This window comes from Monodelphis domestica, chromosome 3, assembly GCF_027887165.1.
Source record: "Monodelphis domestica isolate mMonDom1 chromosome 3, mMonDom1.pri, whole genome shotgun sequence".
Lineage (NCBI taxonomy): Eukaryota > Metazoa > Chordata > Mammalia > Didelphimorphia > Didelphidae > Monodelphis > Monodelphis domestica.
In genome coordinates this window covers 345,853,453-345,880,848 of record NC_077229.1, presented here as the reverse complement: position 1 = coordinate 345,880,848, position 27,396 = coordinate 345,853,453, and the positions used below count along the sequence as shown (strand labels likewise).

At 35.8% G+C, this 27,396-nt stretch overlaps 1 protein-coding gene across 2 annotated transcripts in view; it reads left to right on the top strand.

Moving 5' to 3' along the window:
- ZCCHC2 (zinc finger CCHC-type containing 2) overlaps positions 1-27,396 on the top strand; it is a 102,200-nt gene that overhangs the window by 59,501 nt on the left and 15,303 nt on the right. For both annotated transcript variants that reach the window (XM_056824237.1, XM_001375824.4), the window contains exons 9-13: positions 3,973-4,105; positions 5,447-5,511; positions 5,834-5,928; positions 22,906-23,034; positions 25,867-27,372. In XM_056824237.1, the coding sequence (XP_056680215.1) occupies positions 3,973-4,105; positions 5,447-5,511; positions 5,834-5,928; positions 22,906-23,034; positions 25,867-27,372 (1,928 nt within the window). The remainder of the gene's footprint in view (positions 1-3,972; positions 4,106-5,446; positions 5,512-5,833; positions 5,929-22,905; positions 23,035-25,866; positions 27,373-27,396) is intronic.

Genomic DNA, 27,396 nt, shown 5'->3' with positions numbered 1-27,396 from the left:
AATTTCCATGTAATTATCTCAAATGATTCATGTCAAAATTGTGTTTGTTCCTTTACCCAGGAAAAATTCAATACGTGACACTACTAGAAATTATACTCTTTGAGTGACCTCTGCTTTGATTTTAAACATGGTTATTTCATAGAATCAAAGTAGAGAGTGGATGGGGTCTCAGTAACCACTCAGTACAAACCTTTATGAAACACTCACTTTTTATTTTTCCTATACAGGTGAAAAAGGGAATAGAAGACAATTGTAAAGAATGAAATAGTAAAAAAAAAATCCTTGGTTTTTTTTTTTTTTGTGTGTGTGTGTGTGCGTGTGTGAAATGGTTAAAGTCAAGAACTTAGCTCATATACTTGGGAATTTTGGGCATTTGTTTTGGTAATACTCTTAATATTTGGACTTCAGAAGTATATGATGAAAGCAATAGGCCTTGGTTGTCCAAGGCACGAAAATTGAAAAGATTTTGCTATAGCAGAAAGAACACTGTTCTAGAATTTATGACTGTCCTAATTCCAGCATTACCACTAGCTATCTGAGTTATCTTGGATAACAACCTCTTTGGGGTCTTAATTTCCTTGTTATTAAAATTAGAGCTTGGTAGTGGTGTTCTTGCTTTTAGAATATGGGAGTATCAGGGTTTAAAAGGCTGATCCTGTAATTCATTTTAAGGAAATTAAACCAAAAGTAAGTCATTGGTTAGAGGGCCAACCTTGGAGTCAGTTAAGACCCATATTCAAGTCCACTCTGACGTAGAGTAGGTGTGAGAACATAGGCAAGTCACTTAACCTCCTAACTAGTTTCCCAGTCCCTAGAAGCTTTTGACACTGTCAGTCACCCTCTTATAGCATTGCTCTCTACCTGTTTGACCATGATTTCTCAGTATCCTTTCTTGGATCTTCATTCAAACCATGCTCACTAACCAAGGCTATAGTCTGAACCCTCCTCTTTCTGTTTCATTAATGTTTTGCATAGTGACATAATCAGTTCCCATGTCATAAATTATCTTTACATATGTGATTTTTATCTATTTGGCCAAATCTGATTTCTCTCATGACCTCCATTCTTACATCTCCATCTGCCTGTTGGATATCTTGAACTGGATGTCATATAGATAACTTAAACTCAGCATATCCAAAAATAAACTCATTCTCATTCCCTCAAATCCCTTATCCCCTTCCTATTACTGTTGAGGGTGCCATCATCTTCCCAGTCATCATCTAGGCTTGTAACCTCAGTGACATCTCGATGCCTCACTCCCCCATATCCAGTCTCTCACTAAAATTTGTCAATTCTATCTTCATAACATCCTAGTGTATAACCTCTTCTTTTTCTGACACAATTACTGCCCTAGTGCAGGCTCTGACCACTTTATACCTGGACTTTTGCAGTAGCTTTTTGTTTGGTCTCTTTGCTTCAAATCTCTTTTCTATTCCATCCTTCCCTCAACCTTCAGATTGAACTTTCTAAAGTTCCGGTCCACACCTCCTACCTCAGTAAATTCCAGTGGCTTCCTATTAACCTCTAGAATTAAATATAAAATCCACTAGATTGTACCTGGCACTCTCCCTCTTCATCTCTCCTCCTGTCTTCCCTGAGATCCTTTAAAACAGCAAAAATTCCACCTTTTATAAAAAACCTTTCCTAATCCCCCTAATACAGTACCTTCCCTTTATAATTGTCTCTAATTTAATCTGTATTTATATTGTTTGTACATAGTTGTTTGACTATTGAATATTACTCTATCCTTTTCTCCTGCCCCCCATCCCCCTGTTGGACTGTGAGCTCCTTGAGTGTAGGTTTTTGTGTCCCACTCTTAACACAGTGCCCAGCACTATATATAGGATTACTGACTTAAATTGACTTGATTTGACTAGAAACAGGAAATGGAGTGTCTTATATGAGGAACAACAAGGGGGCTAGTGGGTCTGGAATGTAGGGCATGTGTGACAGGAATGGAGGGATAGAGTGTTGTGTTCATAATGAAGTTCCCACAAGTCAGATTTCTTCCCTATTGAAATTTATAGTCTAATAGGGACATAAGAAATGCACAGATAGCTAATTCAGTATAACACATTGGAGATGCACCAAAGAAGTGTCAGCAGAATAAAGCTTCACCATTCTGACTTCCACAAGATGACCTCAGAGTCTTCTCTTAATCTAGGAGAGAATATGGAAAAAAACCTGTTTTGTTGCATCTCTATATCCTAAAATGGGCAGCTAGGTGGTGTAGTAGACAAAGCAGTGGGCCTGGGATCAGGAAGTTCTGAGCTCAGATTCAGTCTTAGGCACTTGCTAGCTAGGCAAATTAACCCTGTTTCCTCATCTGTAAAAGTGAACTAGAGAAAGAAATGGCAAATCACTACTGTATCTTTTTCAAGAAAATCTCAAATGGGCTCACAAAGAGTCAAACAAGACTGAAAATAACTGAACAGCAACAATTCTTACAGTTTCATTGTTGAAAAGGTAAAAATTGTGTTTGTAAAAAAAAAAATCATACAGTATAGATATTTAGATTTAACAGTGCTATTTACCTTTTTTCCCCAAAGGTAGTGATGAATTAGAAGTAAAGAAAATTCCTTCCTTTGTTTATCATTATAATCTTAGAGACTGATGAACATGCTTCTACCTTCAGGCTAGAGTAGTAGAGTATGTACATTTACTTATGTGAAAATATGCATTTTCTCACTGATAGAAATTTAATTCAATAAGTATCTTATTTTAGGCAGAAAAATATTTTATTCCTCTTCCCTTTAGAAACTTTAATCTGTTACAGTAAGAGACTTTTGTGATTGATAAATTAAAAAAGAAAACCGAGAGCCCCAGTAAAGCATTTAGGAACTTCTTTCAAAAGAGTGTATAGATGTAGCCTCTATTCACACTTAAACTGTTGAAGAATACTTAGAATGAACTTTTGACTTAAAGAAGAAATAAATGTATAGTGGACTCTTCCTTTGAATCTTTAAAATACTGCATAAATGTGTTATACACACACAATGTATGCATAAGGGGCATATATGTGTGTATATACAGATGTGCACGTATATTTTTATATATTTATGTCAGAAGGTAACTTTTAACACAGATCTTCCTGAATTTAAAACCAGTTCTTTACTATTAGGTGAAAAGAGTAATATGAATATTTAAAGGGATGCTGGTGTGGGATAGTAGAGAGCCAGAGTTCAGGTAGGCTCTAAGGGTTAGGGAGGAGGGGTAGGAATGCTGGTCTCTTAACCTCTCTCTGCTAAACATTTCTTTTAGGACTAGAGTTCCCTTTAGATATTCAGTAGAGAGATTTTTTAAAAATACTGTCTCTGATCAAATCACAGATCTGAGTCTACTAGCCCTTTTCTACCCCACAAAAAACAACCAAATAATATTTCATTGTCACAGATATATGCAATCTAGACATTTCTACAACTTTTAGAGCTATAGTTAATTTTTTAGAGTCTTTACTGAATGAACTTAAGAGATATTTCATTGTAGAGTAAATATATTATGGTGTAAAAGAAATAAAATATAACTTGCTAAAACTTGAGTGCAAATATGTTAGGAGTCTTTTTGCATTTAGTTTGGATATGAAAATATTGCGATTTTAACAAAGAACTGCACTTGATTCCTTTTTTGTTTGATTGTTTTGTATGTGGGGATTTTTAGGACTGCAAGTAATTTTTGTTTAAAAAAAAGATGGAAATTTTTTTTAACCCTTACCTTCTGTCTTAGAATCAATACTGCGAATTGGTTCCAAGTCAGAAGAGCAGCAAGGGGTAGGCTAGGGGTTAAGTGACTTGCCCAGGGGCACAAAGCTAGGAAGTATCTGAGGTCACATTTGAACCCAGGACCTTCCATCTCTAGGGCTGGCTCCCAATCCACTGAGCCACCTGGAAATTTCATCCAAGAAGGGATAAGATACTTTTTTCACTTGGTGAAAAATACTTTAACATGTTAAGAACCACTTTCTTCCTTTGACAGCACCGTTGGAACAAGTTGTTCCTCATTGGATGGTCTTGCTCTACAACACTCTGAACAGAATGGAATGGTTGTGGACTGGAGAAAGAAAGGCTGTGTCCTACAGCATCCAGAGCACTGCACATTAGTAGACCAGGTATGTGACCCTTTCCACCATAGATTGTTAGCTCAGGACTAGCATTACTACTTTTCTAGAACATTTATATCTGGAAAGAAAGTAAAACTAAAGTGGCAGTTTCTGTCAGACATTTTATCTTGAAGAAGAAAATTAAAGACCTGATTTTATTCAGGAAGATGGCAGGTCAAACTTGATAATTGTTGCTATTTAGAGCTATATAGTGAGATGGAGGAAAAACCATGGAGAAGTTGCACATTATACATGATCATCCCTACTCTAATAGCTATGATCTTATTAGCATGGATATACTTCCTCTGCTAGTATGGGTAGCTAGCTTGGTACCTTTTCCCTATTCTGCAGAATACCCTTCATAGAAGAATCCACCCTTATTAATGATTTTAGTATCTCCTGGGTATGGTATCCACTGGTGACAAGAATTTTGAAGCTGATATGAAGTGGGTTAGTCTTTTATTAGTACTTAATCATAGTTTGTTAACACTGCTTAATCTTCATAAAATAAAAAACATAAATGTAGAGGCAGCTATGTTGTGTTGGAGTGCATCTCAGAGCCAGAAAGACCTAGATTCAAATCCTGTCTCTAACATATACTGGTTTTGTGACTCCAGGTAAGACATTTAGCCTCTCAGCATTCTAAGCAACTCTTTAGGGCTATTATACATTACAGATAAGGCACCAGCCTATTGTGGTGGAGGGAGTTTTCTCTTTCCAATCTCTATCTCCTAAAATGTAGGACAAAACAGAAAAGTACTTGAAAAGTCAGTTCTTAAAAGAACAAAATAAAATATAATTAATCTGGTTTTGAGGAATGAAAACGGGAAGGCTTATAATAATTGAAAGGATAGAAAAAAAACTCTATTCCTCTTCTTCACCTGGAAAACTAGCTTTGAGAACAGTTTTTTCAGTACTACTCCACATGCATTTCATTATATTTTTAAAAATTAGAGGGATATCAAGTGTATCAGCTAGTTTTTAATTCTGTGATACAGGATGATATGGATCAAACCTCATTTATTCAAGGCAACAATGACTTTCACCTAGAAAATAGAATAAGTTTTTCCTTTGCCCTAGGTGATAAGAGGTTAATTGAGTGAATTGCAACTTCTCTTCATAACAAAGTCAACAAAAGTCTATGTACTTCTCTTAAACCAGCCTTAATCTACATAAGCTGCTATTTTGTCCCTGATTTTTAGAAATTATATGGTTGGGAAAAGAAGGGAGAAAATGGGAGGCATAATTACAAATTAGATACATATGTTTCACCATTACATGCTAGATTGTCCATAGCTATCTGATTATAATTGATCTCTTTTCTAATTTGTCTTGATATTCTTCTCTTAGCATGCAGCAGATAAATGGAGCTTATCTTCATTAAGCAAAAAGAAAGGAAAGCCTCAAATAGAAAAGTGAGTTGAGTTTGCTATTACCTGTAATGAACATACATTTTACAGATTGTACTTTCTAACTGATTTGGTAGAAAGTAACTCATGCATTACTTTAAAACAATTATTCCTTAGTTGAATTTCTAAATATTTAATTTGTCTTTTAAAGGTATCATTAAGGTAATTGTATGGAGAATATTTGTATAAAACAGTAGTCCCATATATAAATTCAATGTAAAAATACTGGGGTAATTTTCCACTTGGTAGTTAGAGGTTGCATTTTTTTTTGTACATAGCATAAATAGTCTTTAAGAAATATTTATAATGTGTATGAACTTTAATTTAGGGAGAAAATTAAGAAGACAGACAGTAGATTGAACAGTAGAACTAATGGTGTTAGTGTTTCTACACCCCAGCATGTCCATGGAGGCACAGTGAAAGGTAAGTAGGTTGTTTTTTTAATGTAAAGTATTAATGAATATAGGATAGAGAAATAAAGCCAAGGATGTACATAATTGTCATAAGTAAGTCTGCCTGCTTAGTCCTTTTTAAGATCCTTAATAACATGTGACCATGATTACATCTAATAATTTAAAGGTCTACATATTTGTGTGTTTTTGTTTTTGTCTCATACATTTAGCCTTTTTATTGACTCTTCCAGTTTTCCATTAACCAATCATTATGATTAGCTTCCTTTAGTTCTCTGATCTATACACTAATACCATTGCTGTGCTCCCTCTGCTGGTATTTATTGTCTTAAACTTTTTATGTTAAAATTAATCATTAAAAACAGTCTACGCAGGTAGACCTTTAACAAAGATTGATCCCACAGATGAAGGTTTTTGTTCTGCAAGTTGATTAAGTTTAATTGTGGGGTAATACAGATTTTTTAAAATAGTATGAATAATTTAAGGAAGTTGAATTCTAAAACATTTCACAGCGTTTCCATTTGAAAAATAGTTGAGTGACTTTAATAATGTTGATTAGCTTTGGGGACAACCATGTCCATTCTAAGGAGTTTGTCTTAACAACTTTTTAAACCCTTGTAATGATCTTAGGATTCCCTATCCCACTTTTCATTCCCCCAGAAGACAGGTAAGTTATAGTTTTGGTTTTTTTTCATATTAATGTCTTTTGTTTTTACCTAATTTCCACATACATATATAAAATCCATATTTATCCCCACTTCTGCGAAGAAGGAAGGAAGGTGCATTTTTTCACTTTTTTTTTTTAGGACTAATTATAGTCTTTGTAGTTAAACAGTATCAAGTTTTGTTGGTTTTTTTGTTGTTCTTTCCACTTATGTAGTCATTGTGTATATCATTTTCCTGGTTCTGCTCACTTTATTTTGCATCAATTCATATAAGTCTTCCCAGGGTCTCTGTATTCATATTCTTCATTTCTTATGACATAATAACATTCCATTAAGTTAAATGTTTTCTGAGAGAACAAATACCTGGTGAGAAACTTGAGGATTTCCTGAGACTTCTTGTTTGTCTTTTCATAGTGTAGGTTAAATGGTCCTCTGCAAACATAGTAAGTACTCATCTATCTCTTCTTGATTTGAAAGTGACCTGGGATTCTCAGAGGCTGAGCCAGGGGAACACAAACTTCTGGCAGGTTCTGCCAAGCTGGAAGGATTAGAGTACAGGACCAATGACAGACTGTTGTCCAAGAGTCAACCTTTTTAAGTAAAGAGAAGCTCAAAACCAGAAGATTGGTCAAAAAATCCTCAGTAGTGTGTCCTCAAACAGTGACAGTGCTGAAAAATTGGCCAGAGGATGCTAAGAACCAACTGTGTTGCTCAACGAGTTGCCTAAACAAGTTGACCTATTACTAGAGGAACTGAGCAATATCCTATTGACAATTTCGATATTAATGAAATCAGAAGCCATAAGGAATTTGAAGCTGAGACAGTTCAAAGAGTCTCTTCAGAGGTGGGAAAAAGGTATTAGCAGGGCGGAGTTGGGTGATCATCCTGCACCGAAGTCAATAAGGAGTCTGATTTCATGGAACATTTAGTCATCTTGCCCCTGCATTGCTCATGATCAACTTCTGCAAATAAATAATGGAGATAATTGCAGCGTGTTTAAACATCTGTTTCAGAGGATGAAAAAATAGGAAAGTTCTATGAAATACATATCAGTATCTTAAATATATTTTATTTTGTCCAGTGACGTCCATATAAATGTGTGGGCATAAAGAGAGTATGATGAAAACTATTGAAAAATACAGTTTAGGATTTTTAAAAACAATAACAACGGTTTGTAAACTATTCAGAAATCACTCTTTAATATCACTGTTAATTTGTTCACAAAGTGAAAACTGATCCTCAGAGAAGTTTGTGTGAAATTCAACTAAGCTAGAGATAACACTAGACATTTATAGATGAACTTGGAAGGACAAGAAATTGATTTAAAATGAAAGAGAAATCTTATATTTCTGAAGCAGTCATATTCTCCTGAGTAACAGTAGTGAAGTCATTTAAGTAGCAGTTACTTCTGAAATCCAAAAGAACTGTTGGATCTGACCAGATACAGTAAAAAAACAACAACAACTACAACAACAACAAAAACCCCACCAACACCACCTGCATAGAGACTATGTAATTTTAAAGACACTCGGAGATTAATTTCCATCTGAGAAATAGTCATTAGCAACTACTAGTCTACTTTATCATCCTATAAAATCTTCATGGAAAATAATCATACATTGAAGATATCCTTAATCAAAACATAAGAAATCAACTCTTGTAGTCCACAGCATCACAGTTACCTCACAGATGGGTGTAAATAATTATTTTGTATTTTATCATTACTTTCTATTACAACTTTCTATCCTTGGTCATTTCAAGAAAATTTGACTTGTTAGAAATAAATTAAAGCTTTAAATACCCTCTTCAAAAAAGGTATCTTTCACCATTCTTTGATAGACATGAACATAAAGATAACCTTATTCTATATATAGATAAGACCACTGATTATCATTGTCAAGTGAAGCAAAAGTTAAGTAAGGAGACTGATATTCAAGGCATTTTCCTCATAAGAGAACAGACTCCTAAAAGGATTCTATATTCTTTATTACATTTTTAAAATTTTAATTTATTATTGATGGTGATATTCTCTAAATGTTCCCATTCACAGCTGAGGTATTATTGTTGTCAACACACATTAAGCACCTGTTATGTGACAGGCAGCATTTTAGGTGCTGAGATAAAAACACAAAAATTTCCCTTCAAGAAGTTTACATTCTGCTGGGGGGAAGGGGGGGAACGACAACACATTCATAGATTAGTAAATGCAGGGTGTAGACAAAAGAAAATACAGAATGATTTGGTGGACAGTACAATAACAGGCAGAAATTCAGAAAGCTTTCTTGAAGGAGATGGCTCTTGATTTAAGCTTTGAAGGCAAGTAGAGGTTTCATGTGAGGACAGAGCAGTATAGGCATGGGGGACAGCCTGGGCAAAGGCATCAAGTCAAAAGATAAAATGTTTTTTATAGGAAATACAGCAAGCAGGCCAATTTTCCCATCATTTAGAATATGTGATTGAGGTAGGAAGAAGTCAAAGGAGGGTGAGTAATCAGTCTAGAAAGGTAGTTTGGAGCCATATTTTGGAGGGATTTAAAGGTTAAATGAAAGATTTTGTATTTTATCCCAGAAGCTGGGGACCTCTAAAGCTTCTTGATCCAGAGGAATAACCTAATCATACCTACACCATTTAGGAATATAAATTTGGCAGCTGTATGGAGGATGGATTAGCCAGGCATGTTGAATTGGAATCCATAATTCCTCCTAATTGATGGGATATATGGAGTAAATAAAATGGAGATCCATAAAATGACGATGAAGCTTCAGACCTTGCTTATTAGAAGAATGGCATTCTTGACATAGCGATAGGAGGAAGTTTGGGTAATAAACTTGATTATTTAACATGTTGGGTTTAAAGTGCTTGTGGTATATCCAGATGGAACTGTCCATCAGAAAATTGAACTAAAGTTTAAAAAGGTCTTGAAGGCTATACATGTAGTCTGCACAGAGATGAACAAAGCTAGCTCTGTAGTGCCATGCCTGTCAATAGAATCATGAAAGCCCAAAGAATCATGAGATGGAAGAAAAAGTGACAATTGTATGTTGCCCCAGGTCAAAGCCTTTTCAGTGAAATCTGTAATCAAATAGCTTAACCATCTGCCCAGAAAAGTAAAGTGCAAGAAAAATTACATTGCCGAGATTATAACAAGAAGTCCACTGTTTTAGTTAATTAATGTCTTGGTATAAACATCTTGGATAATAAACTGGACTATGAATTGAATGGGAGGTACAGCTAGATCACATTTGAGGAGGTGTGCAATGCCTTCGGTGATCTAAGTTGCTTGTTACACCAGTCAGCAAGCATTTATTAAGCATTTTCTATCTCCTGGGTTTTGGCAACTATGATAGACAAGATTTCTGTGCCTGGAGTTAGGTAGACCTGAATTCAAATCCAGCTTTGTGATCCTGGGCAAACCATTTAAACTCTCCCTTAGTTCTGTCAACTGTAAAATGAGGATAATCACAGCACCTACATCCCAGGGTTGGTATGAAAATCAAATGAGATACTTGTAAAGTGCTTATTAGCACAGTGCTTACTAAATAGGTGCTTAATAAATGCATATTTCCTACCAAGTTACAGAAACAAGAAAGGGAACAAATTATTTACTTTCATGGAGCTTACATTCTATCAAGCCTGTTGAATACTAATCTTTTTTTTGTGGTACAATATAGCTATAAATCATACATTACAATTCATTTGTAGTAATCAAGGTTGCAAGCTATTGAAAGGACTATGGAAAGATGTAAGGGTGGATAGATAGAAGCAGATTGTAGCATATAAACAATGGAGTTTTTTATATGAAAAATAGCATAAGTCAATCATCATTATGCAAAATTAACCAAGATAGTTGTTTGAATGGCACAAAGCCTAGCTCCCATAATCATTTCAGTGAAAACCAAAAAATAAATAAATAATGATGACACAAATAAACTATAGAAAGTTACATTATCCACCCCAGAATTGTACAAAAAGTCAGCAGCATACAACTAATAGGAAAGGGGCTTCACCCCCAAAAAATCTAGTGTTAACATATGAAATGATGGCCTCTTATTCTATGATTCATTAATTGGACCAGCCATTCCTTCAGCTTTCAAGGATAAAGGGCTCCCATTAGAAAGCCCCATGATAGTTAGAAACCTGAAGCTTGGACTTTGGAAGGAGCTGAGAACTGTAATGCTCAGATTAGGATACCCTAGACCTGAGGTCTCCCAGGAGGACCTAGTCCTGAGATACCTTAGATGGCCCCAAAGGTATAGCACTCCAGTAAAGATATATATATATATATATATATATATATATATATATATATATATATATATATATATATATATATATATAATTTTTTATCAGTTACATGTTATAACAAATTTCCACATAAGTTTTCTGAAGTTATATGATCCAAATTTTTTCCCTCCTTTCCATTCCTCCCTCTTCCCTCAGCTGGCAAGTAATTCTATCTGGATTATTCATGTATTATCATGCAAAACATTTCCATACTGTTCCTTTTTATTTGAAAGAGAATAATCATATAAAACCAAATCCCCAAAGTAAAAACCCAAATAAACTAAAGTGAAAAATCATATGCTAAGACCCAGCACTCTGAATGTTAAAGATCCTGGGGAGCCTAAAACCTGAGTATAAAAATACTCAATGAGAAGTGGAGATCAACATAGAAATTTACATAACCCTGGTATAGGCAGTCCAAGAGGGGAGATTGGAAAAAACGAATCACAGAAAAAAAAAATCCAAGGCACAAACCCAGAAAAAGACAGAGACTCCACAAAACCTAAAAGCAAAACCTTAAAGAAAAATAAAAGGTTGACTACAAGATATCAATTAGAATACTTTTTAAAAATGAAGCATAATTTAAATAAAATGAAAACTTTGGAGGAGAGGCTTCAAAAGAAAAGTAATGGCTTAGTACAATAGTAACAGAACATTCCCATATTAAGACACCCTTGAAAATTAGGATAGACCAAATAAAATTATTTCACTAGATAAGAAGAAACATTAAATCAAAAGATTGAAAAAATAGAAAAAAAATGTAACATATGACAATTGTCCTAGAAAACAGTCAAGAATAATTTAAGACTCACTGGACTACCAGGAGGCCCTAACACTCTTCACCCTCCCATCTTCACCCTCCCACCCTCCAGGGGAGCCTTGACTATCTAAGAAAAATACTGCAAAAAAGTAATATGAAATCCCAGGCAGGATTATACAGCATTGAGCAGCTGTCACTTTTAAGGGACAGAGCTCATAGAATATATAATCCAAATGGTAATGGAAAGAAGCTTACAATAAAAAATTCAATAAACATTTATTAAACACCTCATGTGCCAAGCACTGTGCTGAGTATAACCCTAAGGGGAGAGGAGATGAGGAATCTTTAATGAAATAAAGGACTTCCAAGAATTCCTAATGAAAAGACAAGAAGGGAATAGAAACTTTTAAACAAACATGGAAATAAAGTGAAGCATTAAAAGGGTAATACAAGTGTGCATTTGAAAAGGGTTATTTAGTTTCTAATTGAGAGTGACATCAGGGATCAGAGGGATTCAAATGAGAGGACTAGGGGATGATTTTGATATGTTTTGACAGTAAAAGAAAGGAAAAGGAGAGGATAAACTAAGAATTAAGGGGAAGAATGAGGGGGATTATTGCCTCACATTGAGAGGGAACACATTAAGGAAGAGGGAGTCAAGCATCATTGGAATTTCTTCTTAACTGGCCAGAGCAGGATAGAACATACACAGATATACACCATGCAAAGAGATATAGAAACACATTAAGTTAAATACAAGGAAATAGGGGGAAGGTCAATGTAGGAAGTAATTAGTCATATGACGACATCTAAACACAGATGGGGGGGGATTGAGAAAAGGTGTTTAAAGGGAACTAAAGGGTAAGAATTGGTGACTGAAGATCTGGGTGAGAGAAAAAGAAAAGAAACAGAGGAGCAGAAGCTGACTGATAGAGCATTGGTGTGGAGCATGCACACACACACAGACACACATTTGTTTTTCCACATTGTTCTTTGTAAAGAAAATGGGTGGGAAGCAAAGAATCAGTATAAAATGGAAGGAAATATACAATTAATGACCATAAATGGAATTGAGACAAGCCCTCCCATAAAACGAAGCACTAAAGTGGATGAGAAAACAAAATTCTACAATTTTCTATTTACAAGTAACACATTTGAAACATAACATTTCATATCAAGGCCTGAAGTCCTACCATGCTTTGATTGAACTAAAAAAAATAGGGGTGAGGAGGTGGGAATGCAGGTTACACTCATGATCTCAGAAAAGATAATAGGAAAAATAAATTAAGAAATAGGGGGACTATGTTTTGCTGAAAGATGTGTGGAATTGAAAATTGATGCCCCACTTTATTTTGTATTGTTTTATTAAGTCTTAAGTCAATTTGCTATGTATTGGTGATAAAGTTGCTGTGTATTTGTTATTCTCGCATAATATGTGAACTTGAACTTCCTCTGAACTCCATAAGCGTGCAGCTGTTAATCCCCTATTTTGCAACACAAACCACCCTTCACCCATTAATTAAATTCCCTTTCTCAGGAGTTTCCAGCCACAATATCCTCAGATATATTCTAATCTGTTAGAATTTGCTAGCATGTAAACCACAAGTGTCCTGTTCTCCCTCAGAAATTGCCAACTATGGGACTTCTCAGAGGATGTTAGTTCACTTGGTAATAAACTGAAGTAAATTGTGGTTGTGACTTAGCATTGACCAATGAGAAGTAAGATGTGCCTCTGTTGTGCCAGATTGATGTCACTGTCTATTTTCTTCTGTATAACTATAAAAAACTGCTTTGGTTGTCAGATGGATCCTTGGCTACTGAGGAACCCTGGATCTCATTTTTTTGGCAATTGCTAGTTTTGCTAATAAATTGATAGTGCTCAGAACTCTGTGCCTCAGTTTCTTTTTATTGCAGGTTTTTATTACAGCAGATACCATAGACAATGAATTAATCTTCAGTATTTAATATGCATGAAACAAATGGCACAGAATCTTAATACTTAAAGGAAATACTGATTTTAAAATGATATTTTCTAAAGTGAACTTTTGTACCTCCTTTTCCATTTGTCTAATTTTCCTTTTTGGAATTTTTTTCTTTAGTGAATTTTTGTGCATCTTTCTATGTGGCTAATTCTGCATTTTAAGAAATTCTTTTTTTCTTTTTTCTTCAGTGAATTTTTGTGCCTTTTTTCTATATGGCCAAATCAGCTTTTTAAGGAGTTCTTTTCTTCAGTGGACTTCAGTCCCTCTTCTATATTTAGTCTATTCTGTTTTTAAGATGTTACTTTCTTCTGTATTTTTTATCCCTTCTTTACTAAGCTATTGATTTTTTTCATGATTTTCTTGTATTGCTCCCATTTCTTTTCCTGATTTTTTCCTCTCTCTCTTATTTGATTTTTTAAAGCTTTTTGAGCTTTTCCAGGAATTGTTTTGGGGCCTGAGATGAACTTACACTTTTCTTTAAGACCTTGCACATCATTGTTTTGATGTTGTTGTCTTCTCCTATTCTTTCACCATAGTAACTTTCTATGGTGAGGTTCTTTTTTTTTCTGTTTTGTTATTGGCTTACTTTTTTCTAGCCTATTTCCTGATTTTAACTTCATGTTAAAGTTAAGCTTTGCTCCCAAGGTGGAGGGGAGCACTGTCCTAAGCTTCAGGGTTTTCATGCTGCTGTTTTCAGAGCTAGCTCTGGAGGTGTGTAAATTTTTAGTTCTTCCAAGGTGGTATGATCTAAGGAGAAAGTGGTCATTGCTTTCGTGTCCTGTGCTCTGGTCTGTGAGCAATTACAATCTGGGTCCCTGCTTCTCACTTTTACCTGCTCTAGTGTGCCAGTGTTCCTCCTTGCCCTGTGACTGTGACCCACAATCAAATATGAGCAAGTAGACAACAGAGCCCTGCACCTAGTGCCAGCAGAGGCCCCCCAGTAATCTCTTTCTGACCAGTTGTATAACTCCCTTACTGTCTATGGTCTGAGAGCTCCAGAAACCATTGCTGCCAGTTTGATTGCCTTCAGGGCTCTCTGTTAGCTGCCTTGCACTGGGACTTGGAGTCTTGCTGCTGTCATATTTGGGACTCAGAGTCAGTCTGGCTTCTAACTTACCAGGGGTGTAGACTTCCCTTCACTCTCACCCCAGTGATGCAGACCTTTCTTGCTGATCTTCTAAATTGTCTTGGACAGGAAAATTGTTTCAACCTGTCCTTTTAGTGGTTCTACCTCGCCAGAATTTATTTAAAAGTATTTTAAAGTTGTTGGGGAAAGGGGTGGGTTTGAGAGAGCTTAGGCGAGTTCCTGCCTGTACCCTGCCATCTTGGCTCCTCCTATTAAAGGAAATACTGAAAGAGAAAATACCTCCAAAAGGAGATAGTTTTAATGGGAAGGACCAAATGGATGGGAAATGAAAAAAGCCCAACTAGGAACCTCCCAGGACCAGTGAAGCACAACCATTGTAATTATATTAAAAAGTTTATTGTTAGAAAATGGTAGATAAGATCCTAATATACATAGCTCTAAGTCCTCCCACCAGTCTATGCCCCCCTTGTGGGGATGCCCTTCTGGTCTTCTCAAGCCCTTCTTATTCACTTCCTGATCTTACCTAGACCCCAAAAAGCTATCTGACTACCTGTATACTACAGATTGTCTTTAAAACACTGAGGATGCAGGACTCACAGATGTACTGAGTCCTTACCCAAAGCCTGGGTTGACTTCCTAGGTAAATCCAAAGTCCCAGGTAACAAAACCCTTGGGTTTACTTTAACCAAGTTGTTTCTGATAGGTTGATCTCTGTACTTCAGGGAAAGGCAGGTCTCCAACCCAGGAATTTCCTAATCTTTTCACAAGATGAGTCATTTCCCAGGGGATTCAGAGCAAAGATCCTCCTTACCAGCTCAGAGGAAAGCCAGATCAGGAGAGACTGTTAAACCCAGTTTATTCTCCCAGGGTTTGTGTCTAAATTCTCCTCTTTTCCTCTTAAAGACAGTCTGTGCATTTTTCTCTATCACTTATCCTTATAATACTGGACCATGTTATAAGGAAAAATAGATATTTTAAGATTATATTATATTGTTATAAAATTATATATTAAGATTAAAAGTGAAGAAATCTCAATGTTCCATGTTCAGAACTAGACAAACCTAAACAAAAAGTTCATGAGGAAGAAGTTAAAGCTGAATAGAATTTTAGAAAAGTTAGACCTAGACCTTTTGTAGTTATTAAATGAGAACAGAACGAGTTCACATATATTTCACTTTTAATTTACATAAATTGACCCTGGATTGGGGCATAAAAACCTCACAAATATACAAAAAAGAAATATTTTTTAAACAATCTTTAGTCAGTAAAGAGCCATCAAAGAATTACAATTGATTGGAAACTAAATAATTTCATCCTGAATGATAGGGAGAAGATGTCAAAGAACAAAGTATGACATAATTTCATCAAAGATAATAACAGTAAAGACAACGTATTGAAATTTCAGGGATGTAACCAAAGCAGCCCTTGGTGGAAAATTTAATATTTTAGTATTAAATAATAAATATTTTAGCAAAGGGATAAAAAATGACTCAGCAAATTGGATGTGTGGTTTTTTAGAAAATAAATTTTAAAATCTTAAATACCAAAACAAAAAATATAAAAAAGAAAGTAATAAAAGCCAAAGTTGAAAAAATTGACTTAATAAAACTAGGGGCCATTTTTTTTGAGTGGATAAACAAAATAGATTATTAGCTAATTTGGTTTTTTAAAAGGAGAAAAACTAGTTTCAGGTCTCAAAAAGGAGAAATCAAAATAAATTTAAAAATGAAGGGTCATTTTAGAAAAATTTGCATGGAAAGTTATATGCAAACAAAATTGAGAAATAGTTGAGCTATCTAGATTAAACAACCCAGTTTCAGAAAAATAAATTGAACAAGCCAAAAATAAATTCCCAAAGAAAAAAATCCAAGGAATAAGTGGATTTATACAGAAGAGATTTTTTTAAAGAATCAAAGAACAGTATAAAGAATCAAATCTTACTACATTATTTCTATGATACAAATATGATCTTGACTCCATCAGTCAAGGAGAGTCAAGACAGAAACAAGATTAAAAATCAGTATCATTAATAATCAGTGCTAGAGATATTTCAAATAAAATATTATCAAAGAGTTTACAGCTGAAATCAAGAAGATTATATGTTATGATCAGATTGTATTTGCACCAAGAATACAGGGCTGTTTAGTATTGGGAAAACTATAGACCTAATTGACTATATGTTAACAATAAGAACAAAAATTACAAATTAAATCTTTTGTGCTTGTTTTTAAAGCACTACTAGGAAACATTAGGTATTAGATGGACCTTACCTTAACAAAGGAAGTAGTATATATGTAGAACTAAAAGCTAGCATATGTAATAAGAATAAATTAGTAGCCTCTTTCCAGTAAGATCAAGGATAAAGCAAGAGTGTCCACTGTTACCACTATTTGATATAGTACTAGAAAGGCTAGCTATAGAATTAAGAAAGATAAATGGAGGGAATATACATGAGCAGAGAAGAAGCAGATAATATTCAGGTGTACTTTAGCAACTCTAGAGTCAGCTAAAAATTTATTAAGCAGTAACTTCAACTTTGTTTCAAGATACGAAAATATTCTTCTATAATTTTATGTTACCAACAGAACTCAGCAGAAGGGGGAAAAAAAGGAGCAATTGCATTTAAAATAGAGGATGTACGAAATAGGCATCTACCTACTAAGATATACACAGGAAATAGAATACAACAATAAAACACTACAGAAATAAATAGACCTAAATATTTGGAGAATAACCATTGTTCATGGGTATCACAAGTCAAAATAATAAAAATTCTAATCTTGCCTTAGTTAATTTACTTATTTGATGCCATATCTATTAGACTCCCAAATAATTCACTAAAAATAGCTAGAAAAAATAGGAACAAAATTCTTTTCGAACTGTGCTACAGAGCAGTAATCATCAAGAACCATTTAGCACTAGTTAAGTAATAGCTTGATTAAAGGAACAGATTAGATGCAAATAGAAACAAATGAACATAGTAACGTAATATAGTAGATAAGCAGAGAAACCCCAACTCATACAGTGAGGACTATAAAACAGCAAAAAATGTTGGGAAAACTGGAAAGCAATCTGGCAGAAACTAGTTATAGACCACTATCTCACCACATACCAAGTAGATGGTTACACAACCTAAATATGAATGTTGACATTATAAACAACTAAGCAACAAGGAAGGATCTATGGGTTTCATTTCTGTGGATATGACAAGAGTTCATGGCCAAAAGAAGGGACAGAAGATCACAGAAGGTAAAATTGGGAATTTTGATTACATAAGATTTTAAGTCTTTTACTGAAACAAAATCAGTGTGGTTATATAAGTAGAAGGGAAGCAGGTAACTGAGGAGGGAGAAGAACCTTTGCAGCAAGTTTTACTGGTAATGATCTCAAAATATATAATAATCAAAGCCATTCCTCAACTGGTAAATGATGAAAAATATGAGCAATTAGTTTTCAAAATAAGAAATGCAATTATTAAAAGCTATATGGGGAGGAAATGTTCCAAATCACAAATAATTAGAAAAATGCAATTAAAGCAACTCTGAGGTTCCACCTCATACCCATCAGTTAGGAAATATTGAATTAATGACAAATGCCAGAGGAGTTGTGGAAAAAAAACAGACCTCTTAATAAATTAATGAAAGCAGTTTAGAACTGTGTCTCAAAAATTATTAAGCTATGCATGTACATTTTCACACAATTATGCCTAACCCCAGAAATATTAAGCAGAGCAAGGCTTCTGTGAATTGGGTGAATTTTTTAAATTGGATATTTACATTAGAAAATGAACAAACTTCTCAAGGCTAATACGTGAGTAGTTGCAGTCTGCTGTAGTAGAGGGAGTACCAATGTAGTCCTAATTCCTACAAGTGCCTCATTCTGCTACCTCTGTTGTCCTGTAGTCTCCTAGCTAGTGTGCCTCATTTTACTCACTTCTAAAATGGAGTTAGTTTAGAGAACCTCTGAAATCTTTTCCAGCTCTAATTCTGGCAGTATAGAACACATTTAAGTAAAAGTTAACTGATACAGGCCTAAATTTAGTATTTTTAAAATTTAAATTTTTTCCTTAATATGAATGAATAAGAAAAATAATAATCTTAAATGAATATTTAAGCAACTGTTTTAAATATTTTTAAAGGACTTTCATAACCACACAGTTATTCTTTTCTTCAAGGTATATAAAATCCTTCCAGTACTTCCCATGCTTACCTTCTCAATATATAGTTTCATGAATTACTATAACCAAAAAATATTCTTCCTAAGGCAGACAATTTTTTGCTTATGAGTCTCTCCAAATTCATCCAGACTGGTACTCTTTCTAACCTGGCAGCTTTGCTTGGGAAGCTTCACATAGGATCTCAAAACTTTCATTTTGTTAGCATAAGTTTCTTTAATTTTTTGAAACTAGGTTTTCCTATCTTACCCATTCTAAAAGTACAGTGGCTACTCAAAGACCCAGTCATAATATAGCCTGGCACAAAAACTTTAACCTTTTCCAGCCTGGGCCAGTTTACCTTTCCTTAGGCATCTCAGTGGTCTTCCACTCCCATGTGCTCCCTATACTGGTGTCAAACTTAGTGCAAATACCCTCTCAGCTTCAGCTGTGTTGTAGCATAGACTCACTCAATCTACCTGACAGAGCCTTCCTAACAGCCAGAACTGAGACGTGCCACACTCGCCTGCTGCCATAACTTTCAAAGCCAAGGGTACCCTCCAAAGTCCCAGTGAAATATCAGGTTAGAACTTTTAAATGGAAGAAACTATTACAATAGTTTTATTTTGAAAATTATTTTTTCTTACAGTAAGTATAGAATCCTAATGCTTTAATATTCTCCCCTCCCCCCACTTTTTTTTCCTTCCCAATTATTTTCTGGACTCAGGTCTTCCATGATATTTTTAACTTAGTATGGGCATTTCAAACAAACTAGTTTTCTAATAAAAACGATCCTGTTTTCTCATTGGTTTCCATTGTAGATATGCTCCCATGGATAGGAAAGAAATAGCTCAATATACTGAATTTTAAAACTTTTGGTGATGAAAACAATGGCTAGCTTCGTTATTGGCATACTAAGCACTTGGGGAGTATCAGATAATCTGGTAAAAGCTCACAACCATCACTCTTGACCTTACTTTCCCTTTCTATACAGTAGGGATGGTTGTATTAGATGATCTTTAAATTCTCTTCTACTGGTATATAGCAAGATTTCAACTACCCTCCCTGGTATATTATTATTCTTACATCAGCACCTTGTACCTAGGTATTTAATAAATGCTTGCCGGTTTATTGAAAACATTGGCTATATAGCAGTAGAGATCATATCCAAGAATATCACCTATCTAAGACATGACTGTATCAGGAAATAAGTACAAAGGTGCTTTCAGGTAAAAAATGGCCCTTGAACTGAGTTGAATTTGGGGCAGAGGTAGGAGAGAACATAGGGTCACTGAATTGAAGACAATCTTCAGCAGTGGAGAGGGATTCTACATCAATGAAACTGCAGATCCGGAGCAAAGAATGTGTGTGCAACTCTACATTTGTATATAGGGGCTCTGATGTATATGTCACACTCTAGACTATTCCTATGCTATACTAGTATTGCAGTTCTATAGAGAGCACCACTCATGAATTTCCCTACCAGGAGAACTTCATCTACTTTCTTGAGTTTCCTAGATGTTATTGTACATTCATTTAGTTGTGTCTGACTCTTTGAGATCCCATGTGGGGTTTTCTTGGCAAGAATATTTAGAGTGGTTTGCCATTTCCTTTCTCTAGGGAATAAAGGCAAACAAGTTAAATGGCATGCCCAGGGTCACATAGCTAGTGAGTGTCTGAGGCTGGTTTGGAACTCAGGTTTTCCTGACCCCAGGCCCAGCACTTTATCCACTAAACCAACCTAACTGCCTCCTATGTGGGTTTCCCATAAAACTCTTATAGACTTTTCATGCAAATTTATAAATAAATCAAAATTTGATAAACCATATCGACTTTAAATGGCTTGAAAAATCCTGAATTCATTTGTAAATTTGGAATTTTTTTTTTTACATGTTGAAATGTTTTAAAAAGAGATGAGCTTTTTTTTTTTTTGAAGCAACAGAAATTTTGGAAGTTAATACTTGATGAGCTTGGAACAGTCCCAAAACCTGAAATGGTTACTGAGTCTCCTTTACAAAAGGAGATTATTCTTAGCAGAATTCATACAGTCAGTCTTCAACTTCTTAGGTAATATTCCTAGAAAATAGCATAAAGTCACAAACACAAATACTGATACACTGAACCTTTGGGAAGTCTGAGGTTAAATTACTGCAACCACTAAAAACTATAATCTTACATTAGAATTGCTGAAAATACACTTTTCTGCATACAATTCTTTATAAATAAAGTATTAATTCTAGTAATAAGCACTTTTCCTAACACAGTAACAATGAACCCATGAAATGCAGGGGAGAAGAGAAGCAGTGCTGGCTGACAGGGTGAGGAAGGGCAGAGGGAACAATGTTAAAAGAACTCCAAGGTAACAAAGGAGAAAGGGCAGTGTATCATCTCTGATCTTTTCAGCCAGTGGTTGAACTTTTGCCCCCAGTGAATAGCATATTCCTTGGGGTAAGGCCTTGTCCTCTAGTACTCCCATGGGTTGTCAGGGCACGCTGCTCCTGGAGATGGGACTGGGGCCAGGGGGTAGGATATTCACTCTGCCCGATAGGGCATTTACCCTACCCACAAACTTAGCCATTTTTCCATTTTTTCAATTCTTTCATCCTGAGTTTGAGAGGTTACTCAGAGCACCTTCTAGAGTGGGTTCACAAAGTTTTATGGATACTTTCCACCTCTTTATAGATATAAACTTGTTGCATTGTACCTCTCTTACTCTGCATAGCTATATGTATAATCAAAATAATCTTGATTTCTATCGTGGATACAAGCAAGTTTATTGTTACTTCTTGGTTAACAAGTGGAATAAGTTATTAAATGATATAATAGTGTTGCCTTTTTATGTGCTAAAATTCTTTTAAAGTTAAAAGAACCAAATGTCATCTGTATGTTTGGATATTTCACTATATATATATATATATGCATATATATGTATAGGAAGATACAAGTATCTTCTTAAGTAAGTTATAAAGATGTTAACAAATTTCTCTAAGCTAGCGAGTCCCCTATGTACAACAAAACAGCACCCCCATCTAATCAAATAGACTCACTCTTTTTGTTGAATCTTATTTTTATTCAAATATTTTATTTTCCCAATTACATGTAATAACAATTTTCAACATACATTTTCTGAAATTATCATTTCCAAATTGCCTCTCCTTCCTGTTCCCCCTCCCTGCTCTCAGAGATGGTAAGAGATTTTACATGATTTATCATACAAAACATACTTCCATATTGGTCATTGTTGTAAGAGAATACTCATTTAAAACCAAAACCCTAGGAGCAGCTGGGTGGCTCAGTGGATTGAGAGCCAGGCCCACAGATTAAAGGTCCTGGGTTCAAATCTAGCCTCAGACACTTCCTAGCTATGTGACCCTGGGCAAGTCACTTAACCCCCATTGCCTAGCCCTTACTACTCTTCTGCCTTGGAACCAATGCATAGCATTGATTCTAAGACACAAGGTAAGGGTTTAAAAAAATAAAATAACATTGTAAACAAACTAATGGGAAGATAGTATGTTTTTATCTGCATTTGACTCCAATTCTTTCTCTGGAGGTGGAGAACATTCTTTGTCTTAAAACCTTCAGAATTGTCTAAGATCATTATATTGCTGAGAATAGCTAAGACTCTCATGGTTGATCATCCCTCAGTATTTCAGTTACTGTGTATACTGTTCTCCTGGTTCTGCTTATGTCACTCTGCATCAGTTCACATAGGTCTTTCCAACTCTTTCTGAAAATCATCATGTCAACATTCCTTATAAGCACAATAGTATTCCATCACCACATATGCTACAATTTGTTCAGCCATTCCCCAACTGATGGATGTCTCCTCAGTTTCGTCACCCCTTTTGGTCAGTCTTAAGAATTTATTTGTTCAAGTTTATTTGTTTTAAGCTTAATTTGTCCTGTAGCCCCAACAGTGGAGTCGAATTATTTTCTGCATAAAGAGCAAGCTTTTAAAATTTGTTAAATACATTTTATTTCTAGTAAGAGTCAGACAGGAATTTAGTTTTGGGGCCTTATAGTGTGGTAAGATAAAGATATTATCCTTATTTTTAGATCCCAATTTGGACATTGGATCTGGGCATGATACATGTGGAGAAACATCTTCAGAGAGTTACAGTTCTCCTTCTAGCCCACGGCACGATGGGAGGGAAAGCTTTGAAAGCGAAGAAGAAAAAGACAGAGGTTGGATTTGTGACATGTGTGTCTTGTCTCTTAAAACAGAAACCTGATTGGACATGTAAATAAAAGTTATGGGTTTGTTTTTTCTTACCTTTTTTTAACAGTCTGCAGCTCTTGGAAGAAATAAGGGCACTTTGGAAATTGCTGCCTCTATGAAATTGGGCTTAGTGTTTACTCTTTAATCAATTTCTAGGACACTAAAATATTCTGAAGCACTTGTATTTTTGCAAGCATGTCATTACTAATCTTCAGCTTAATTGAGTCATTGAACCTAATATCTTTCCCCTCCCCCAGTCACAGACTCTGAACATACTGCTTTAACAGTTAGTAGTAAAGTTTCTGATTTTATGACCTTTAATATAATCTTTAAAATCTTGCTGATTTTAGAATCTTATATACACATATATACACATGATGAAGGTGAACAGGAAGAAAGTGTTACCACAAAAGGTAGTATCAGAAGATACTTGAGTAAATGTGAGAGAATGTGTAATTAATTATTCTCATAACTTGATTAATATTGGGTTGGTTGCAACAGTCAGATGTGCCCTTTCTCTCTGGGTACAAACTCTCCTATGAGCAATAATCATATTAGATAAATAATGAAAGCTAGATTTCAGCTATCAAGTCAGATAAGGATTTTTCATGTGCAACCTAAAATTTTTCAGTAACTTTTCTATATGAGAATAATGTAGAATTAGGATTATTCTAATGTAGTATGACAAAGCAATGAGACTCATTTTGTATATTTATCCCTACACAGCTAACATCACTTTCATTTATCAAAATAGATACTAAACATTATAATAGTTTTTAAAGGACATGTAATAGTTTTGGCTGGTGGTGACTGCCTATCAGTGGCCTAAGTCCATTAAGTCTTTTTTACATAGATATTAACTCGTGTATTAACTTAGCCACCTATTAGGTATCACCCTGTTGTATAGACTATATCGGGAAGCCTGCTTATTTGAATATCAACCTCTTTTTGTCCTTTGGGGGGAAGACTCTGTACTCTTGAGCTGACATAGATTAGCAGGCAGGACTTTTACTAGAGGGAAGACAGATCAACGGAGCTGATCCAGAGTGAGAGTCCATGAGTCATATGGTAGGTGGGTTTGATAGAAGATAGATAAACATTGTGGGCAATTAAACCAAGAGGGTAAATCTGAGGGCATAGTTCTGTGATCCCAACCATTTGAAATACCAGAATGAAAATTCAGCTTTCTGTCTGAAAATGTTTTTTTTTCCCTTGTTTTGTTTTGTTTTTTAACCTTTGGGGTTTAAACTTATATTTCTATACTTTAATACTTAATATAATGACAGCTGACACTCATTTCACTTTAAGAATTAAAAAAAACACTTTTATACATTCTCATTTGAGAACCCTCTGAAGTAACCATTACAAGTATTATCCCTACCTTACAGGTGAGAAAACTGAGGATGAGAGGTTGTGACTTTGTGCATGGTCACTCAGTTGCATGTGGAGGTGGGATTTGAACCCATGATTTCTGACTGTAGCCATTATGCCACATGGCCTCCCACTTCAAGAATCAGTGATTTCATAGGACTGAAAACTCCTTTTACTATTGTCAACTGAAATAATACAATACAAATAGAGCCTCAAAAAAGCATATTGTTCTACATACCTTATAGGTACTACACAGTTGGATCTTTTTTTTCTCTCCAAAATTAAACAAGAAAAATCTTGGAATTAAATCAACCAGGAAAGAGTTTTTCTTTACAATAATTTCACCCATAATTTTTTCTCTAATAATTTAATATCTAATTGGCATATCAGTGAAATTCTACATTGTTTTTTAATACTATTTTATCTCCTGGAAAAGATGGCCATTTCTGGTTGATAATTTCATGACTTTAAAAGTTACAAAAGCTTAACTAGACAACTACCAATTTTACAATAATTGTTTTTAAAAGTTGACAGTACTTAATCTATCCCAACTTATATTTATGCACAGGAAACCTATAATGTAGACCTTTTATAGATAATGTGTGTGAACAAAGATCTATACAGTATAGAAGTTGATAGAAATTGTTTCAAGGGAATGGGTTTTTATAGTTTAATTTGGAGTTCATCTTTTTTTTCCATTTAACATTAAAGGCTAGGAAACTGATCAGATGTCTGTATCAGCATTTTAAATAACCTAATGTTTTAAATAGAGAAAAATTATGTCTTCTGAATCTCATTCATTATATTTTTTATTCTTATTATTGTGGACTGTAGAAATACACTATAATTCACTCTGATTCTGACATACTAATCAACTCATTTTCACTTTAAAAGTAAAAAGGACAACTTCCTCTCTTTTCAGTTGAAATGTCATTTATGGATCATATTTCATTCCACAATTATATCTCAAGTCCCTACTTTCAAAGAATCTCAAATTTTGAGCTAAATATATTGCTTGATTTTGTTGTTTTAGTAATAATTTTTGTTTTAAGTATAACCTGAGACAGATGTGACTTGCATTTAGCAAGGCAAAATGGAAATCGGTTGGAGTTTTTGGTGAAAATTTTAAGTGCTTAGATAATTTTGGACTTTTATGAATAATATTTTGCTGACAGATTTTTATTTTGTGAAATTTATTCTTAGTACAATTGCCAATTGGCCTGAGTTTTTTGCCTACTCTTTTTTTTTTAAGGCATTATTCTTTGATGTGATGAGAGGGGAGGAAAAAACCTAAGGTTGGGAGAAGGGGGCAGTTCTTTCACAATTCAAAACTCTGGCTTTCGTTTGTGACATACTAAACTGATGTTTAAAATGAGACATGAAAATAAATGCTTTTATTTTAATATCCACTTATTTATTTCCATCAGACACAGACAGCAATTCTGAGGATTCAGGGAATCCAACTACAACCAGGTTTACAGGTTATGGCACTGTCAACCCATCTACTGTCACTGTCAAACCACCTGCCCAGATTTCGTCATTAGGAAATGAGAATGGAAATATTTCAGAGGATCCTTTAAACCCTTCTAAGTATCAACACATTTCATTTATGCCTGCCTTACACTGTGTTATGCATAATGGTGCACAGAAGTCTGAAGTCGTCGTCCCTCCCAAAACCGCTGAAGGCAAAGCCATGGGGATGCTTGTGACTAGTCCAGTGGCTATCTCTGCAATACGTGAATCTGCAAATTCAACACCAGTTGGAATCTTAGGACCTAAGGTTGCTTCCGGAGAACCAGACAAACGCCTTGAACTCTTGGCATCCCCTCTGCCTGTGCCCTCCCCTTTTCTTCCTCATACCGTTCAGCCTGGTAGTCCTGCTTTGCACTTGGCAATACACAGGCTCAAAATGCCCTCTCCACAGGGACCTTCAGAGAGCTGTGCGGTCAGCGTTCCGCAGCAGCCCAACGGAAACCTGAGCATCGGATCACCAAACACTGCCTTTATTCCAGTCCACAATCCAGGTAGTTTTCCGGGATCGCCAGTCGCTACCACCGATCCCCTCACGAAGGGTGCATCCCAAGTGGTCGGGCTGAATCAAATGGTGCCTCAGGTTGAGGGAAACCCAGGGACAATCCCTCAGCCTCCCAATGTCAAGGTAGTTCTTCCATCTGCTGGCCTCTCTGCCGCAGCCCAGCCACCAGCTTCCTACGCTCTGCCGGGCTCTCCCCTTTCCGCCGGCACACTCCCTGCCCAGACCGCCAACGGACTTGGCACAGCAGCCACATCCACTCAGTCGGCCAGTCCAGGGGTCGGTCAGGTCCAGTCTTCTATTCCTCCTGCGGTCCCTACCCACACCCCTGGCCCCACTCCCAGCCCTAGCCCTGCTTTAACGCACAGCACCGCCCAGAGTGACAGCACGTCCTACATCAGCGCTGTGGGGAACAGCAACGCCAATGGGACGCTCCTGCCCCCACAGCAAGTAGGCTCAGGGCCTTGTGGCTCCTGTGGACGGAGGTGCAGCTGTGGGACCAATGGAAACCTTCAGATAAACAGTTACTTTTACCCTAACCCAATGCCCGGACCAATGTATAGAGTTCCGTCGTTCTTCACTCTGCCATCTCTTTGCAATGGCAGCTACCTCAACCAAGCACATCAGAGCAATGGAACCCAACTTCCCTTTTTTCTGCCTCAGACTCCATATGCAAATGGACTGATGCATGACCCAGTCATGGGGAACCAAGCCAACTACGGCATGCAGCAGATGGCAGGATTCGGGAGATTCTACCCTGTCTATCCAGCACCCAACGTAGTTGCCAACTCAAATGGATCGGGGCCCAAGAAGAACGGCAACGTTTCATGTTACAATTGTGGTGTAAGCGGACACTATGCACAGGACTGTAAGCAGTCATCCATGGAGGCCAATCAACAAGGTAATCATGATAACTCCCAGAGGA